Source organism: Drosophila innubila, chromosome X, assembly GCF_004354385.1.
Source record: "Drosophila innubila isolate TH190305 chromosome X, UK_Dinn_1.0, whole genome shotgun sequence".
Lineage (NCBI taxonomy): Eukaryota > Metazoa > Arthropoda > Insecta > Diptera > Drosophilidae > Drosophila > Drosophila innubila.
Genome location: NC_047626.1, coordinates 17,799,252 through 17,818,428, shown reverse-complemented (window position 1 = coordinate 17,818,428; position 19,177 = coordinate 17,799,252). Strand labels below are relative to the sequence as shown.

The window sequence follows — 19,177 nt, the reverse complement described above, 5'->3', positions numbered from 1 at the left end:
CACAAACAGTTCAATTTTGTTCCCTTGTGTAATAAACGCCTCTAATTTCAAGTTTAATCCCTATGACCTTGTTTAGAAAGTGAATGCAGATGTTGTTAAATCGTGAGCTGGCTGTCCTTGAAAACACCTCAAGCAGTTGTTAAAGTTTTTAATATGAATCTTAGAGCTAAGTATATAGAAACTTAAGAACTTAATCTGTAGTACTTATATAGTATATATACGTAGTGTATAAAAGCATTTATTTATTTTTTGTCATCTTTTAAGACTCTTGGCAACTGTTGACCGTTTACCGCGCAGCACCACCAGCAACCACAACAATCACAACAACCACAGCTGTGATTATGCTATGAAGAGTGAGAGTACTTTAACCCATTGGAGCTGACTTGCATTAATTTATAGAGTTACTGTTCTTAAGTTTACCTAAGCGGTTATTAATGTTTTACAGCGCAGTTAACCCACGCTGATAGTTGCTTGATATCGCATTTGAATACCCTGTACCCTGTCGAGAGGGGTCTTATATACACAAGTATGATATCATTGCCTATTTGTAGGAGCCAAGTATACTGTTGCGGGCGGTATTATAATATGGCTTACTCAATGGAGTATATTGAAGATATTACTATATGTTTGTTGATTAAAAATCAGCCTTTAATATGAGACATTTTAGTTTCTTAAAATATCTGCACCAAACTCACAAATTGTCAATGTGGCACTGCCTTAAACATTCTTATACATCCGAAATGTATGTAAAATCAGTTGAAAATTTAATTTTTAGTATGAAAATTATTTATTTTTTTAAGGTATTTTTGCCAAAGTAAAAATATTATAATATTAAACATAATAGTCATTTAACCAATCTCTACCCACCTTGAAAAAAATACTTACTTAATATTCCATTTAAACAGTGTTTTCAATGTAAACAGATAAAGATATTTCCACCCCTATCTCTTCACTTAATATACGAAAAAATGGTATTTAAAGAGTTATTTTTATAGACGTAACACATATTTTTATTGTCAGTTTTGAATTCACTACAATTCGATGATGTCAAGGCAAAGTGCTGGGTATTTAAACGTCGAGGAGTCTTGACTATTGTATGTTTTGTCTTGTGTTTTTTGGCTACACGTAGATCTCTGGTCTTACAGAACCCAATTGCAATCGGTCTTTCAAATAAGCATTACTTGAAGATACATTCTGCCAGTTGGATTTCGGCAGTGCCAGCAGACGCATCAGTATCTCCAGTATCTGTGTTACCACAGTAAGATACGATCTGATCCGATCTCTGAGCTAATTGTAGTGCGTGTTAGTTCTTATTTCTTTTTTTTTCGGATCAAAGTTTTTTTGAGCTACACTTAAATGGATAATCCTGGCTATGTGATCGACTGCGAGCGCGAGTTCGGTGAGTTATTCGTTAGTATATAATTGATAATTATCCATTGATATTCTTCGATTGGCGTGTGTTCAACTTCAAGTAAAAACAAGTGAAAGTCGGAGCAGAACTGTTAAAATTATGGCCATGTTTGTATTACATGGGGCAGAACTTAAGTGCTTGAGTGATAACTGGGTCTAAATGTGCTATAACTTATAAGGGAGCAATTAAGCCGACTTATCTTTAGTATCCGAAATTTTGTGTTTTTTTTTTATCTAGTCATAAAAAATGCCAAAATGTTACTCATAAAGTGATACTAATTTATGTAATATGCGATACAATAATTTTTATATTCAGCTCTTGATTAACGACAACAGACAACATATAGATATAATTCAAAATTGTTCATATTTAGTTTAAATATTGTCTGTCATCTTTAAAGTCTGAAGACTGGTTTTTGCTCTAGATTTCTGTATTCCCAGCCATCTTTGAGAACTTTCTGGGGTTCCTCAGACTAAGACACAGGGTATTTTATAGTTTTTTTTAGCAAGATAAAAGAAAACAAAGTTCGTAAAATTTTTGTTTGTTTACTATGTTCTACGCTTTATTATTGTGTTGCCGAAATGACTTCAGTTTATTATTTTCTAAGTACACGGTATTCATGTATATGTTATATGCATATGTCCATCAAGTACAGATACAGGATTCAATTCTATGTCATAAAGCCATATACATACATACATAGTTAAGTGGTACATATTGATATATCTGCCATTATAATTCGTTTATTCAATTGTCAAGTGTAAAATGTGTGGAGTGTAGTTGAGATACATTTCATTTCTCTATTTTATTTTATTTAATTTTATTTTGAGAATGCACATGCGGTTGCAGTTCCATTATGCAATGAGTGGTGTGCCACAGCAGTATGTTGGGTATATATTCATATATGTATATGTATGTATATATATATCTAGTATAGTTATATAATCAAGTTCTGTTTTATCGCTATTTTCGCTGAGCGTACAGAAATGTGCATGCAATTGCCATGCAATAAAAAAAATAATAATTAAACTAAAATCACGACAATTGCAGAATTCTCAAGTACTTTCTCTAAACATACGACAAAAATAAAGATTAAAGCACATTTGAGATGCATGCGTGTCGTGTCACGCTCAAAATTTTCGTGCATTTAACAGATATTAACCAATAAACGCTTAAAACAACCTGAAAGTACGTTAAAATTAAAGCATTTTCAAATTTGTATCCACATTTGATGACATTGAGACTAATAAAACACAAAACAATATATCGTTAATATTTGAAATGTCATCTGATGATTATTTAGTATTATTTTTTTACGTTTGTCGTGTCACAAAAATTTCTATACAAACATTATTTTGAACACTTTAAAAATCTATTTAAATTTAACCGATTTTCGATTCATTCATAATCGTATATTAATATTGTTTTAATCACATTTATTTATTGTATTCAAATATTGAAAAAAATTCAACTAAGTCGGATACGTGAATACGTAGTATATATTTCTATATAGTTGTCGAGTGCCGTGCACTTCGCTTATGTATGTACAAAATACCATGTAACTGATATATACTCAATCTGATCAATCTAACAATAATTTATACTCGTATATATGTAAATATATAATTGTGTACATATTAGTACGTATGTACTATATAGTATGTTATGCAGTTTTTAAGCTGAACCCGCTCTCAAAATATTTTTTATGCTGATGCTGATGCTGATGCCGTGAAGTTGTGTGAGTTTTTTTTTTTTTGGCTGCAATTATTATTGTGTATTATTGGATATACTAAAGTTAACTAATTATTTATTGTATTATAGTTGGTGTAGCATTCGCTAGCTGCCTTAAAGCAGTGTCCTAGGTGGGGTGTTGTTGCTTGCCGCAGTGAGTGACGCTCTATTGGAGTGGGTCCCGTATAGGTACAAATGTATACAAGTACCTAGCTATCGTTTAACTATCGTATGCAATGGTATTTATCTAATAATTAGTAATGCGCTTGCCGTGCCTCTGCCCATTAGGTTTGTATTGGTGTGTGTGTGTGTCTTATCTGTAGGTCTACAAGTTTATGCATGTATCTATGTATGTAATGCCCCTCTATATAGTATCTGATATATTGGTAACACATGTATTGAAGGTGTTGTGGTGTGTGTGTATTGTATTGCATCGAATATTTATTGTACCTACTAGGTGTATATCAGAGATATAGATTCTTCGAGTACAATTCTCATTTCGTTTCTAAATGATACCCTATAGATTGTATCGTTAGGGTAGATCGAGCTTACGATCATTCCACTGCATAACATTTTCATCTTTCGAAACGAAAAAAAAGAAAATATAATGAGAAGAGTTGTCGACTCATTGAATGAATGAATCACTCAGCTAGTGGAATTCGTTTTTGATATATGTTTGTATCTGAGATGATAACTGATATCTGATATCTGATGCTTTCGTCGTGTCGTGCGAGTGTCCTTATATTTTTTGGATAGTATTAAGTACTGAAGTGGCATATACATGTATGTTTGTGGCTATGTCTGTGTGATATGACAGAGTCCGAGTCTGAGTTCCTTAACCAATTCCCTCATCTGGCTCCGGATTGCCAGATGTCTCAAATTATTGTACCTACTGTACATGCAAATCTTTGGCCAATTATTTAAGGTTTGTTTTCTTGTAAAAAATGAACAAAGTGTTTCAAAGACATTGATGCCGACGAGGATGTTTACTTCTCAAAGATTAACTCGCCGGTGAGGAACGGATTGAGGTATGTTCGTGCATCGTAGCCGGACACTGTGGCCGTGGTGGTGCGTCGACGCGCTTGTGCACCACCGCCACCGCCACCACGCCTCTCGCCATGCACATGACTGTGGCTATGGTGACCCGGACGCTTCTCGTTATTGCTGGGACTCAGTATGAGAGGTATGGGCATCGAGGTGTACAGCTGCAACGGCTGTTGCAAGATGGTACCTGCCGCCGGGTTTAGAGGCGTGTCCATATAGCCGTGTGGTGCCGCTGCCGTTGGCTGATCCCCCAAGGCAAATGCGGACGCGGGTGTAGTGCTCTCAGCACCTCCAGATGAACTTGCCTTCTTTAGGCTGCCTCCGCCTCGCGCTCGATGATGCTTGTAGTGACCACGGTGGGACTTGCGCTTCAGGTGCGTCATGCCGCCCATGTCCGCTGGTGGCGATGTATCCAGCACTATGGGCATGTGATGGGCCGATGATTCGGAGGCCACGTCCATTATGTTCGATGGCGCCAAGGGTGATTCCAGACGGAATGCCCCAGAATCGCTGTTGTTGTTGTTGTTGCTGTTGCTGGACGTTGGCCCAAGGGATTTCTTGAGCGGATCCCGCGAATGTGGATGCGGATGTGCCTGTATAATGGTGGCAGTGGCAAATACCTCCTGGAAACGATTGCTGGCTTCCAGTTGCTGCAGCTGTAGGTGTTGCTTCTGCAGGAACTGCTGTCGCTGCTGTTGTAGATGGTTCAGGATGCGGTACTGATCGAGGATGTGCTTATAGAACTGCTCCGCGGTGACTTCCGATGAGTTTAGTAGGCGTATGGCTATTTTTTCGGGTATCACAATTTTGTCTAATTGGTAAGCATTCGTCATCCAATGTCATGTAAATAAACGGAATAAAGGCAAATTAGATTTTATCTCCGAATACTTCACTATTAATAACACTTGGGATCAGACAGTTTCTAAAATTTACCAAACACACTTTCTCCAAAAACTTTGCTATGCTTTTTTTTTTTTTTTTGTTAAACTATTTTCGTTGTTCTTAATAAAGAACAAAGGGAATTTTAAGGGGGCGTGACAGACCCCAAAGAGTGTATTTATATAATAGATAAGTCAGTCAGTGAGTCAGTTTGACAAAGAGTTTTATATATATAGATAGTATATACACGTAATATATTTATATCCTTGATCAGCATCAACAGCCGACTTGAGAAATAATGCATTTTTCTTTGTTTTTTTAAACATTTAACAATTTTTCGGGGCGTACCGATTTTTAATCGGAATATCATTCTAAACATGGCTTAGCATCTTAATTTCTTTGTCATTTAAATGTCTGCCAAGGGGTTCCCCTGTGTTTTTCAAAAATTAAAATATTTGTATCTCATGTTTCAACTTTTAATCAACATCTTGTGTCATAACGCGTACAAAACACAACTTTAAGATATTAAAATTTTTCAATAAAAATTTATTGTACCACTACAAAAGGACGAAACCGGATAGAATTATTTCGGGACGTACCGGAACCTAAGCCGACTTTGACAATTGTATCGGTTTAATTCTTTGATTTATATTATATTAAATGTTAACCCTAATAAATATATAAATATAAGCAATAGTTCAATTTGTTAATAGCAAAGTAGCTACACTAAATTTCAATTCATTTAAAAACAATTCACAACCGGCAGCAGTAAATAATTGAAAAGTTTTCCTAAGCGCCAAATCGCTAAGTGTAAAGTACTCCAATACATTCACATTTATCGGTTTGTTTTGCTTTCAGCATTGCCTAAGACCCCATATACGAAATTTAACTTCTTATTTCTTCTTCTTATTAACTTCCGATTTATCAAGTCCAAAAGTTTTCATTAATTTAGCTTTGTATAATAGTATTTTTTAACTTAAATGCAATTTCAAAATGTACCTGAAAAAAAGTCGTTCGTTCATTATTGAATTAATTTAAACAAGTTTCCTTAACTCTGTAACTAAGTCAAAAGGATCTTAAAATAAAAACATCATAGTTGATCTATGCATAATGAATTCATAGGGATAAATACTCATACATTATGAGTACTCGTAGCATCCATTGAAAAAGATTCGAATATTCGGTAAGCTTTTTGTTGATGAACCAATTTCATGGTTGGTGACAATGCGTTTATTGAACCGCAAATGCCATGCAAGCAGATTACACACACACAATCATACAACCACAATTCCACGCACACACACACACACATGCATATACATATACATATATGCGTGCACTTGTGTGTGCATGAGATAGCCCATTGACCTAATTTCGAGTTGATTTACAAAACTGAAAAACGACAACAGCAACAACAACAAAAAAAAGGAAAAGGGAAAAGGAAAAAAAACTCGGACGCCCAACGCAACCACCCTGAACCACACCGAGCCGACACGTTCCGAGCTGTTACCGTTATTGTTGGCCCCATTGAGGAAAGCCTGGTGGGAGTAGGAGGGGTTGGATGGAAGGGTGCTGGGGTGGTGAATGAATGCAATTTAACAGTAGCCTAGTTCATGGTAGTCTGTTTGCCCCAATTTGACTTGTCGGTCCGAGTCCGGCCCCTAATGGGCCCAGTTGTTGACCACATTCCACCACACATAGTACAAATGCCGCACTTCCCCTCCACTGCCACTGCCACTGCCACTCCCACTTCCACTCCCAAACTTTGATTGGATTGGAGGAGTCATTGCGTTAGTTACGCCAGTTACGGAATGAATGCGGCCCGTAAAAAAGTGACGGACAACAGACGGAAATCAACCCAAGCGACTCTTGGCCGAGGCGACGATGCGCGAGAGTGAGTTTTTGTTTTGGCTTACTTACCGCACTGATTGGCCTTGGTAACAAAGGGTCGTATGGTTGGATCCCATATGAATATATAATATAGTGACAGCATGATGGCCGCCAGTGAGACGCATAGCACATAGACGGCTACCGTTAGGATGCGGATGACCTTACGATTGCTCTGCTGCGGCTGATAGCAACGGCTTATTGTCTCCGTGGGCGGCAGTTTCACTTTCTCCTCCAGTGAATTGACTTTGGAATTCATTTTCGCTTTCTTTTATTTGTTATTTCTTCTACTTATTTGTTATTACTGTTATTGGTTTTTATTTTTTTATTTTTTTGAAAACTTCCGTTTTGTTTGCTTTTGATTCTCAATATGCGATGTTCGATTTTGATTTTGACTCAATTCGATTCGATTCAATAGGTTCTTTTTTTTTTTGATTGTGCTTCTTTGTTGACTTGTGTATTTAGCACTTTCCTTTTTTGATATGTTCAGCTTTGTTGTTGCTTCTGGCAGTGCACCGTTTAGTCTCAATATTATTTTGTATTTGTATTTTCAATTTGTTGTAATCATATATGTACATAAATGCAATGTTTCTTGTAGTTGTTGCTGCTGCTTGTTTATTATTGTTATTGTTATTGTGACGCGTCGTTCTCTTCAACTGTTTACAGTTGAAAGTTGAAATTTTAAAGCTCACAGTTGCAGATTCTGTCTTCTGCTATGCATAAAAAACGCTGCCAACCGACGCGTCGAGCGAATGCAAGCGAAATGACGCCCCAAACGCAAAAAGCTTCAACCAAAAGCAGAGCCTTTCTGCTGCTGCTGCTGCGGTCGCTGCCTCTGCCTCTGCTGCTGCTGCTAGCGATGCCTTTGGCTCCTGCATCGGCATCGTCATCGTCATCGGCATTGTCATCGTCATCGTTCGTTTGGTTTAGCCTTCGTGTTTAGTTCGTTCGCTCGCTCTTGTCGCCCTGCGATCCTCAGCCTTTAATCGCTGCTGTTCTTTTCGCTATTTTCGCATATAATTTCATTCATAAAATGCCTGTTTACACCGCGCCAGCTGCCGCTCTCTGCTGCCGTTGTTCATGTTTCATTTACATACAAATTTTTGACTGTACAATGCTGCGTCGACGTCTGCGTCGGCGTCAGCGTCAGCGTCAATAAGCGGCTGGTTGCGGTCCGTTGGCGTGTTGTGTTGTTGCTCTAACTGCAGCTGGCACGCGCCGTTGGCATTCCGAATAAACAGGCAACTGCAAAGTCAAAGGCAGCGGGCATCACGTCGGCACGTCTTGCGGCCTGTCACTGCTTTATGTGTCAAGAGCGAGGCAGTCCGACGCCCACGTCTGTCCCACGCCCACCAAGCTGACTGTGCAATGTGCTGTGTAATGAGTCAACGGTCAGCATTTTTTCTTTTGACTGCAAATGCGCGCCTGATTTTTACCCCAAATAAGATGAAAATAATAATAATAATCTACAAATATTACAAATACTTTTATGAAATAAAAACAACATCAATCAAATGCTCGCGTACGGAAATCATGGCCAAACACTGTAGCAATTTGCATTAAAGTTGCCGTTGCCGTTGTCGTTGCATCTTCCATTCCTAATGCTCGTTTCGCGTGACCATGCCCAGGTGCAACCTTCGCAGGAGGCGTCGCGAAGGACACCAGAGGGCAGTGCAGGTAACTCTCACTGTTGTTGTTGTTGTTTTCTTGGCAAACTTTCGCTGTTCGTTGAGTCCTGCACCTTCGCTTGCAAGCACCATGCGCTGCTTTATTGCTTTTTTGTATACCCTGTAAGGAAGGTCTGAAGAATGGGTATGCCCATCTGTATACTTATTGCTGAATGTAACTGGTACACAAAGTTTGACTTCTCGATTCTTTCATACGGCTGAATTTGCTGATTAACATACAGTTAGTCAATTAATTGTTTTCACAGAATTTAAAATTATGTACTTGAAGCCAGGGATCGCCAATTAGACTTATTTTTATTCTAAAAATTAATTTTAACTCTTGTTTTCATTTAAAAAAATTATAAATATAGTTTGTAATTAAACCAAAATCTTTATTTTATTTTTTTTTTTACCAGTTTTTATTAGAGAAATCAAAAATTAAAGCAATTTTTTAATTTTGTCAATAAAGCTTAATAATTATTAATTAATACTATTTTTGTATAAAAGATAAGAGTTAAATTTAATAATTTCATAAAAATTAGTCTTTTTTGCGATCCCTGTTTAATACGTATTATTTATGCCGTCGAAATATAAGCATTTTTAAGTGTTTTTTAATTAGATTAAAGAAATTTTCAACTACCACATTTTCAGCAAATTAAAATTATTCTCCCTATTTGAATGAGTGACAGTGTATTTGTTTTTATTTGTTTATTTAGTTATGCCCAATGGCTTATTGTTATTATTTTGCATAACTTGTTTTTTGAACTATCAGAACCTACTTTAAAATATAAACTTGAGAAATAAAATAACAAATCAAAGAAAATATTTTAATTGTTTGTATGATCATTTAAAAAATTCAAACTATGTTGAATTTGCCACAAAAATTACTTGACTGACTGTTTATCAAAATATTTATACTTATACTTAGTTTTTAACGCGAACACCAAACAAAGACATGTGTATAACACAAATTCAATGCAGTTTTTTGTCATCCTGTTAGCGCACTGTTAATTTTCTGTTACGTGTTGCTTTATCACAGGGTATTTGCTAATCGAGCATTCAATCAAAGGCAACACTCTTACTTGTTTTCTGTTGCGATTCGGCAATCGCTCGTCGTTGGTCGCTCGGTCGTTGTTGGCTGGAGGTTAATAATCTGCAACTAGGTCACTAGGACAACGAAGCGAATGCAACTGAAAGCTAAACGAGAGACTGAGAGAGAGGCGCACAGAGAAAGAGAGAGAAAGTACACGGGCATCTGCTTGGACTCCGAGCGATTTGCAACGTTGGCCATTGATTTTATTGTATAAGCTTTACTCACACATACACATACTACACACATTCATCATGTTGGCTCGCTTGAATGTAGGCCAAACGCATACACGCCCAGTTCCAATGCTTGCACCCTTGTTCAACCCCAACCCCAACCCCCAACCCTTAAGGGCAGGTATACGAGTAGCGAATGCAACATTGTTTTAAAATGGCCCTCAAGGAATCTTCGTTGCCGTCGCAGGTGGCACGCCGCTTTCGACGGCCTTCTTGGGCACAAAAACAACAATAGCAACAAAAACAATCTGAAATATTAGTTATCCTGAAATCGAAATCTACCTAAGTAAACATTTGCACGTAATGCAGTTTTGTCTGTTGTGCAGTAAAAAGATAATTTCAAGGGAAAATATTTGCCAAAAATTGCATTACGTTTAATTGGTTTGCACTCAAGATTTAATGTTTTGAAGATACCCTTTAGCTTATATGTACATCTGAATGTATTCCCGAAACACACAAGCTGCTTGCTTAACTACTTTGCACTGCTCATCCAAAACAATACAAAATACTCTTTGTCCTGACTGACTGACTGGCAACCACTACAACTCCGAAACAGTAAGAGCTAGAAACCTGAAATTTTCACACCATACAAGCTATGGTATGGTGTAGGCGCGCAATAATGAACGGAATGGAAAACTTGACCTGCAAGTGGGTCAAAGTTTGCACCACAAAAGATCAATTTAGCATGACAAACTTTGTTGTTCTTTGAGGTATCCTGACCAAAGTCACAAATTGTGTAATTGTGCAATCTTGCTGGTTGATGGAATGAATTACCTTTTGTAAACCAAACTGTGTTTCAGGTTTTTCCAGTAGCAGGGTATTTGTCTTCTTTTGAGATTTATAGAATTAGGTTAAATTGTTCATCTTTAGAGGCATCAAGTATACCCTATTGTGTGGTCAACAATATGATACACTACTTACCTTTATAGTGAGCATTGCTGCTGTTGAGATTCTTAGATGGTTAAGAAATTAGCCAAAGGCCGGGGTTTTCTTTTGACCCTTGAACACGGGTGGCATGCGGGAGTCCCAGAAGAATATGTGGTAGATGGATAAAAAGAAGCCTAGACAACAGAGACCGCACAGGTAGATGACGATGACAAAGTAACGTGCAAAGCGTTCAGAGCACGTCGGTTCGGCAAAAACAATCTCCTCCAGCTGCGGCGATTTGGGCACATATGAGTAAGCAGAGCGTCTAGGCGTTCCACTGCTGGCCAGGCGAACACTCTTAGAGCTGACTGATTGGATGGTGGGCTGCTCCTCATCCCGAGCATTGGAACCGATAAGATTAACTATTTTAGCCAAATTGGCGGCAGCTGCTGCTGAGGTTGCCTCCGCTGACATGGTAAGCGTGTTTAGATTTTGGATTTGGCAATCTCTGCTTGGATCTAGCGTCTAGACACTTGCCACTTGCCACCTGACAGTTGGCCTGGCTTGCTTTGCGGCGTTTCGATTACTGATTTCATTTCATTGACGCTGACGTCGATAAAATCAAAATCGGATGGCGACGTGGCCGTCGCCATGGATGACGCAAGCCAGGCGGGAGGGGACACTGGAGGTTTGCCCATGGATGTAGGCAGTATGAGTGATTGTTTGTGGACAATCCAGCTCTGCGATTTAGTGGAACGTGCAAAAGCGGATTAGTTTTGTGCGTGCCTGTCAACTAATTATACGAGTATCAGATCCAGATACAGACACTGACACCCACCTCTCACATCGCATTTCATTATGCTTTGTAGGCCCCAAATTAATCCCAGTAGGTGGTAGAAAGCGCAAGAAGTTGTTAATAGACGTACTCGTAGTAGGCCCTCAATAAGCCCTGACCTAAGACACTAGAACAATATACACTCACCCAAATAATTTCGATACTGATGGCATATGAAACGTTCGTCCTCTATCTCTCACTTTGTTTGTTCTCTTAGCCAATTGGATGGGTATGCTTGAAGATGGGAAGTGGCGGCATGCGAGAGTCCCAAATGAATAAATAGTATACGGCCAGAGTTAGACCCATGCCGCTGACGCCGCCCATATAGAGAAATAGTGTGAGGAGACGGAATGTCTTGGATTCGAAAAAGTCATTGGACTTGGGCACTTGAATCTCCTCGTCCTTTGCTTCCTTGACAACGGCGGCCAGATTGGACATAGTGACTGACATGGCTGTAGATTGAACAAAGACGCGACTATCGTATTCCTTGTAACTAACCGAACACTTGGCACAGCAAAAAATTGACAAAAAATAGAAACCGTTTAAATCTGCGGTCTTCCACGGCTTTGCGTTTCTCGTGGCGTACTGAATGGCGGCGGACTTTGTCGATTGCCCGGTGCCCAGTCACATTTCTCGTATTTATTTATTTCTCTATGCTGATTTGTTTTGCGGTTTCTGCATTGTTGTTCTTGGTATTGTTGCTGTTGCTTCTGGTCGAGCGGTATCGAGGTTCGTTCAGGCCGCGTTCAAGTGAGGCGTGCTCCGACAGCGTCTTGGCCGCGTCGCGACGTTAATAAGATTCGACCATCCCATCCCCCTAATGTCTCTTTAGTCGCCTAGTCTTTCAGCCTACGCTTTACAATCATCCCTCAACCCTTTGGCTTGCCCACATCACGTGCGCACTTCTTTAGCCACTTGACCTGGTTTGATTTGGTTCGTTCGTTTGTTCTTCTCTGCTTCATATGCAGTGACTGCACCCTATAATAGTTCCAAGAAGGGTTTATTCCGCCCAAGACAAGATCCTGAACAAGGCTGCAAGCCGGTTCTGAACCGAACCGCGCTGAACCGGTTCGGTTCGGGTTTTTAAGCAATCCGAACCGGATTTTGAACCGAAACTAATATATTATATACTCCGAGAGCCCAAACCTGAACCGAACCACTTCTTTACATAAAAAGTTCGGTTCGAAAAAAAAATAATTCCATACTTTTTATAAGTGATGTAAAAATACATCGAAATATCGAAAGCCCGATATTTGCGAAAGTGAATCTATCCAGTTGATTAAATCAATATCCATGAAAACATCGAAAACTCACTGGAGTTTCTTCATCATAGTTCATTTGCATAACTAAATGATCTACAATCGAAACTATTCTTGGAGTTTTAGTGCTTATCGAGAAGTGAAGTGAATTCAATCGTTCGGAAACAAAACAAGTTCACTTAAATTATATTATAACATAAAAATCATATAATAATAAGTCATCTTGATAATAATTTAAACAATTATGAAATTAGATTTTACGTTAAAAAAATCAAAAAAAAACCATATACAATAAAAATATTTTTTTTTTGCATAAAATTGAACCAATGTTGGAACCCCAACCTTGGGTGTAAAGGGTACATAAGCCGGTTTGCGAACCAAGCCTCAGTCTTGCTCTATGCTTCAAACCATCGAACCGAACCTTTACCAAAATTTTGGTGGTTTGCAGGCTTGTTCCTGAGAGATCCTTTAGACACTAATTTGCTGTCGGAATATGTTACTTTTATAAGATTTCTAAGCAGCTGATAGGAAAAGTGGATACCCTAACTGTAATTATTGACTTAGTTTGGTTGAATTGAAAACTAAGTTTTATGTTCTTGTAGATTATCATACCAGAAATGACTTTTATCCCAAAAGCTCGTGGTTGACTTTAGGGGTAAATGACTTAACATAAGCGATGAACTAGTTGTTCATACAATCTGTTATTTTTTTTTCACTTTATTATGTCCTCAACTCGGTAGATTTATTCCGTACACTAGGATGGAATATCCGCCTCTTCTTATTCTAAGTCCTTACCCTAAGTCCTTGTTCTAAGTCCAATTAGCTGGTTGGTAAAGACAAACTGGGAAAGACTTTTCGTCAGGAGATCACGAAAACGTTGAATTAGTCCTTCATACAACCTGTTAAATATTTTTTCTACTTCATTCCCTCAGTCTGGTAGATCTTATCCTTAACACTAAAAATAACTCTTCGCCTGCTCCTTGAATGAAACCTTGCGCGATTGGATTTAAGGTTTCTACTTGGTTGGCTAAGATAAGCTGATAGAAAAGTATTTACACGACTTTTCCTTACATTAGTTGTAGGGTCGACGATAGTCGAGCAGTACCAATTGTTGTTGACGCCAATGAGCCATTGGCAAATCCAATTAGACATGAGCTCGTATGTTTGGCGTAGGTTTATGGCTGGGTTTTGGAGGCCGGGTGTTTGTATTGACTCACCTGACTGTGCCAGCGGTTCTTCACTGGTACTCGTGCACTTTCTGCACCGGGTGACCGCCGATTGAGACAGGAAACTTGAGATGTATGTCCGGCATGCGAGAGTCAAAGAAGATGAGATAGTAGAAGGCCAGGGCCATGCCCAGGCCACTGATGCCGCTCAAATAGATAAAAATTGAGATCAGACGAAAAGTTTTCGACTCAAAGAACTCGGAGGGTGGCTGCTCCTTGGGCAGTTGAACATCGTCCGCCAATAGTTCCGGGGTCTTTGCTGATGTCGCCATCGCGAATGCACTCCAGAGTCCGGACGGTTGGCGATGGCAGTGCTGTTCTTATGGCGGTTCCAATTATGCAAATGAGAACTGAATTTAATTTAAGCTGACATCTTGATTGACTTTGATTGACGGCGATTGCATTTACCTTCCTTCTCATATGCGCTCACTGATTTTTGCAGGCACCGTGGAAAAATGCAAGCCCGCTCAGAGGGAATACAGCTTCGAGGAGGCAATCACACTGACAGGTGTCGGCAGGTTTCACCTTAAGCTGTTGCTCATCTGTGGACTCTGCTTCATGGCCGTCATGGTTGAGATTATGGGCGTTAGCCTGATAATGCCATTGGTCAAATGTGATCTCCAGTCAACGATCGAGCAGCAGGGAATGCTTGCATCCGCTGGTTTCCTTGGAGTCGTGCTCAGCTCCCATGCGATGGGCTTTCTAGCTGACACCTGGGGACGTGTCGCCACATTGCGTTATGCGATGATGTTCAGTGCCATCAGCTCCATTGTCTCAGCATTTTCAGTTAACATCTGGATGTTGATCGTATGTCGCTTCCTCACCGGCTTTTTCATCTCGGGCGGTCAGGCGTGCGTCTTTAGTCTGTGCGGCGAGTTCCATGGTAACAAGTCGAGGGTACGACATGTAACCCTGCTCTCCTGCTTTATGTGCATTGCCATGATGTATGCTCCAGGTAAGTGACCACACCAATCAACCTGAGAATTCCTTTAGTCTTATTCCATTTAACATACTTCTATTGACAGCTGTGGCCATTGGCATCCTCCCTCTGCAGTTCGACGCATCGCTTTTCGGGATGGCTATAAGCTCTTGGCGTATCTTCCTAATTGCGGATGTATCCATTACGCTCCTAGCATTGTGCGGTCTCTATATGCTGCCGGAGACACCAAAGTATCAGCTAGTGCAGGGCCAAGTCGAAGAGGCTCTGGAAACACTGCGAAACATTTATGCACAGAACTCGGGACGATCTAGCTCCGATTATCCAGTGGAGCGTTTGGCCCAACAGAGCGGCGGTGCCAGTCTGTCCAGTGTGCACGGCTTCTGCGATGCAGTGCGTCTCATCTGGCAGCAGACGGTTCCACTTTTCTTCAGGTCGCGGGTTCTGCAAACACTGAACATCTGCCTCATACAGTTCATGATCTATGGAATTGCCCAGGGTATCTTCATGTGGTTCCCAACCATACTCAATGAACTGGGCAAGGAGAGCGCACAGGGTTCGCTACTCTGTACTGTACTGCAGGGCTACAGTTCACCCCAGAATGTGCCTGAAGATGGTGCCTGCATTGTATCACCCGATATCAGCACCTACCAGGTGATGATCACCATTGGCGGCGCCTTCACGATCATTTATCTTATATTCGCCTATACCATCGATCTGCTTGGCAAACGGAATCTGCTGAGTGAGTCAAAGTTGATAATAATTCTTAGGAAACTAGTTAAAAAGACTATAGTCGGGAGTTCGACTAAAGAAATACCTGTTATATACTTTTAGGAGCTTATATTGCTTTAAAAATTTAGACAAGTAACGCGTATAAAAATATAAATGAATGTTGAAAAAAATTTTTCACATCAAACAGAGTAAACGAAATTATCACTGCGGACGGCAGTTCGCGCTAGTGACGAAAGCAGCACTAAGGGTGCAAAAGGCGACTAGCAATATAGCTAATATTGAAAATTTGCTACGACTGTCCGATCAGATCGAGTTATATGCCGATCGAAAGATTAAGTCCTAACTAACGATAAAACTAACTAACTGCACAATAATTCACTATACAAATGTCGTAAAATATTACTCAGAATACGCAAATTCGAAAGAAAAAATTATTAAATTAAAATTAGGAATCTAAAATTAAAAATCTTTAATTGGGATACCAAAATAGGAATACGGCTATTAAGAATTAAAAATTAGGAAGACTAAAATTAGGATAACAAAAATTAGGAAAATCAAAACTATTTTATATTATTTATCAAAAAATAACGAAAAAAAATTGATTAAATAATTAAATAAAAATAATTATAATAATTATATAATTATAATTTTTAGTTAGGTTTTAGATGATCAGTTTATTGGAATACTTTAGAGTTCTTGATCATTGACAACAGTTTATCGAAAACGAAACCAACCAAAAAATCTCTCAAAGCTTCACACATTTTTCGGGAGAGCTTCGGTTGGTTTCGTTTTCTGTGGAAGCCCTGTATATAAATGGAATACCTTATATTTTGTAAAGCTTCTAAGTGATGATCATTGGCCACACTTAATTTGTTTAATGTGAATATTATTTATTATTGAACAAATTCTAGAATACAATGGTATAGCTAAAGCAACTTCAGGCTGTTTTTATATTATTTTCTTTTTAAGAATTAGTATTTAATATGCAGATCAGACTTTGTTTTTATATTATTTTCTTTTCAAGAATTAGAGTTTAATATGCAGATCAGATTTTCAGTGTAGAATATGTTAAGTTATAGTAATTAGGATTGCTTAAAAGTGTCCTTTAGCTAATTTGTCTTGGTATCTTTGCAGTTGGATGGATGATGTTGACATTGATCTGCCTGGTGTTGTTACACTATGTAACTCAGTTTGCACCGCTGGTTATCGCCTTGACCTTGGTGATGGCTGTTGGCAATTGTGGCGGACTGGTGAGCACCATGGCAATGGAATTTTATCCGACACAGATCAATGCGATGGGCATGTGCTTTATCATGATGATAGGTCGCCTGGGCGCCGTTGTGGGCAGCAATCTGATGGGTCGATTGCTGTTCAATAGCTGTGAAGTCACCTTCTGGACACTACTTGGCGTAGTGGTACTGCTCACCTGCATGTCATACTTTTTGCCAGATCGAGCCAGGTCCAAAAACACATCGCCAACTTCATCTACGACTCAAATTAATTCTAAGTAAACTGTCTAAAATTATTGCTTATTGAATAATATTTTTTTTTGTTAATTAGTAACCATAAGTATTGAATTAAGCAAGGGCGTTTGTGTGATTTATTTTTTTTTTTACACACAAATCTCTAGAAAAATTAATTATTTTAATGCCAAATCTCTTTACAATTTTTATTTGATGCCCTAGAAACCAACAGTGGTTGCAATTAAAAATTCAAAATTATTGAATTAAATTAAATGTATTTTTTAATTAAATTAAAGTGCATATAATACATTAAAACAATTTTTAACATATATTAATTAATAATTTTGTTAATATTTAAAATGAATTTATATCAACCGATTTTTGTCATCCCCTGTCTACGTTCTTGGAATTAAGTACGAATTAAACTTTGATTAAAAAAAATTATAACAAAAATTTAAATTAATACTTATTAATATTTCATTTATAAGCGATTTTTATTATAAATTATACTTATCTAAACTAATTTAAATTTTTGAATATCACACCATCTTTACTATTTGAGTAAAGGATCTAAAAAGTCATTCATAAAATGGAAAACTCTCAGATAATATTTAAGCTTAAGTATTGCGACCTTGCTCTGGATTTGGTAACATTTTTGCTTGTTTTGCTGTATATAATTGTGTTAAACTTCTTATGAAGCATCTGCAAAAAGTATAGCAAAAACAACTAGATTACTTCTGGATAGAACGGGAACGTGAATGGGAACGGGAATGGGAATAGAAATGGGATCGGGAATGGGAAAAGAAATGGGAACGGTTACGGGTACGGAACGTGTACGGGAACAAGAGCAATTGCATTGGAAATGGATTAAGTAAATGTTTGTGCTCATTTCTACAGTTGTTGTTGTCGTTGTTGTTGTTGTTGTCGTTGTTGTTGTTGTCAATGTTGTCGTTTGCCGATAGCAGTTGTGGCTGCATTAACATTCTTGGCAATGCCTCTCGGGGGCAGAGGAGGAGATGAAGGGGATGAGGGAGAAGGGAGGAGGAGGAGGAGTAGGAGGGAATAGAGGATGGTCTTGAGTCGCCACTAAACGCATTCCAAGTGCCGTCTGCATCTGCAATCGTAAGTACGAGTACGCTTTTTATTTATTCAGTGAACGGTGTTTGCTCCGCCGGCTGGCAATAGTTTGAGCCGTCTATAGAGTCTACAGAGTCTGATCCGCCGCCACAGTTAGAGTTAAAGTTAGATGCAGCTACAGAGTTAGAGACAGAGACAGAGACAGAGTTAGAGCTGCCAATCATAAATACGAGTACGTAACACACACGTTGTCACAGACTGACTGCCTTCAGGCATCAACTACGAGTATCTGGCAAGAGCTATTGGCCATGGCCCAGGCATTGACCATAGACTTGCCTAACTGCGCATTTGTCGACTTATATGGCATAGACAGATAACCACATAACAACTGCCAGTCCCATTGCTAGCACCACTGTCCAGTCTTAGTCTCAGTCTCAGTCTCAGTGTCAGTGCAGTGCCAGTTCCATTAGACAGTCCCGTTTGCCACACACATCCCCCATCTTCCTCCCATCCGCAACTTGGCGACACTATTTCTAGTATGTAAGCGACTACCAATCAAAGTAAATTAGCCCACACCCACCGACCGAGCGGTTCTTCCGGCTCGCATATGGATCAATACAGTTCCATATTGTACGAGTTTCATTAGTTCCAGTTATAGTACATTTAACGGTCAATCCAAAATTCTTAAAGAAAGTATGTATGGCCAAGAATATCTTAACTTTAAATTACATTAACATCATCAAGGGATGTTGAAATTATAAGGTATGAATCTTCAATCCTCTTTGATACTATGTTTTAATAATTGACATCTTATATCTGATATATGTATTCTATTTTAT

General features: G+C 38.8%; 5 protein-coding genes across 6 annotated transcripts; 1 reads left to right on the top strand and 4 right to left on the bottom strand.

The window, feature by feature from the left end:
- Nucleotides 1–1,260: 1,260 nt before the first annotated feature.
- Nucleotides 1,261–17,494, top strand: LOC117780687 (synaptic vesicle 2-related protein). The gene is made up of 4 exons (XM_034617318.1): nucleotides 1,261–1,399; nucleotides 14,572–15,084; nucleotides 15,155–15,808; nucleotides 16,933–17,494. The coding sequence occupies exons 1-4, from the start codon at nucleotides 1,357–1,359 to the stop codon at nucleotides 17,307–17,309; spliced, it is 1,587 nt and encodes a 528-aa protein (XP_034473209.1). The 5' UTR covers nucleotides 1,261–1,356; the 3' UTR covers nucleotides 17,310–17,494.
- LOC117780705 lies at nucleotides 1,942–7,234 on the bottom strand. 2 transcript variants are annotated; one of them, XM_034617345.1, is made up of 3 exons: nucleotides 6,986–7,234; nucleotides 4,119–4,997; nucleotides 1,942–4,087 (listed from the first exon to the last, which is right to left on the bottom strand). In XM_034617345.1, the coding sequence occupies exons 1-2, from the start codon at nucleotides 7,209–7,211 to the stop codon at nucleotides 4,129–4,131; spliced, it is 1,095 nt and encodes a 364-aa protein (XP_034473236.1). In that variant the 5' UTR covers nucleotides 7,212–7,234; the 3' UTR covers nucleotides 1,942–4,087; nucleotides 4,119–4,128. The 2 variants fall into 2 exon arrangements, with proteins under 2 accessions (XP_034473236.1, XP_034473229.1); XM_034617338.1 differs by having other exon boundaries at nucleotides 1,942–4,090; nucleotides 4,123–4,997; nucleotides 6,986–7,226.
- Nucleotides 4,974–14,405, bottom strand: LOC117780777. Its single transcript, XM_034617431.1, has 2 exons — nucleotides 14,121–14,405; nucleotides 4,974–4,997 (listed from the first exon to the last, which is right to left on the bottom strand). Exon 1 carries the CDS (start codon nucleotides 14,399–14,401, stop codon nucleotides 14,141–14,143), a length of 261 nt encoding a protein of 86 aa, XP_034473322.1. The 5' UTR covers nucleotides 14,402–14,405; the 3' UTR covers nucleotides 4,974–4,997; nucleotides 14,121–14,140.
- LOC117784192 lies at nucleotides 10,870–11,283 on the bottom strand. Its single transcript, XM_034621858.1, has one exon. It carries the CDS (start codon nucleotides 11,281–11,283, stop codon nucleotides 10,912–10,914), a length of 372 nt encoding a protein of 123 aa, XP_034477749.1. The 3' UTR covers nucleotides 10,870–10,911.
- On the bottom strand, nucleotides 11,832–12,107 carry LOC117780784. Its single transcript, XM_034617443.1, has one exon. The coding sequence runs from the start codon at nucleotides 12,092–12,094 to the stop codon at nucleotides 11,858–11,860; it is 237 nt and encodes a 78-aa protein (XP_034473334.1). The 5' UTR covers nucleotides 12,095–12,107; the 3' UTR covers nucleotides 11,832–11,857.
- Nucleotides 17,495–19,177: the final 1,683 nt, after the last annotated feature.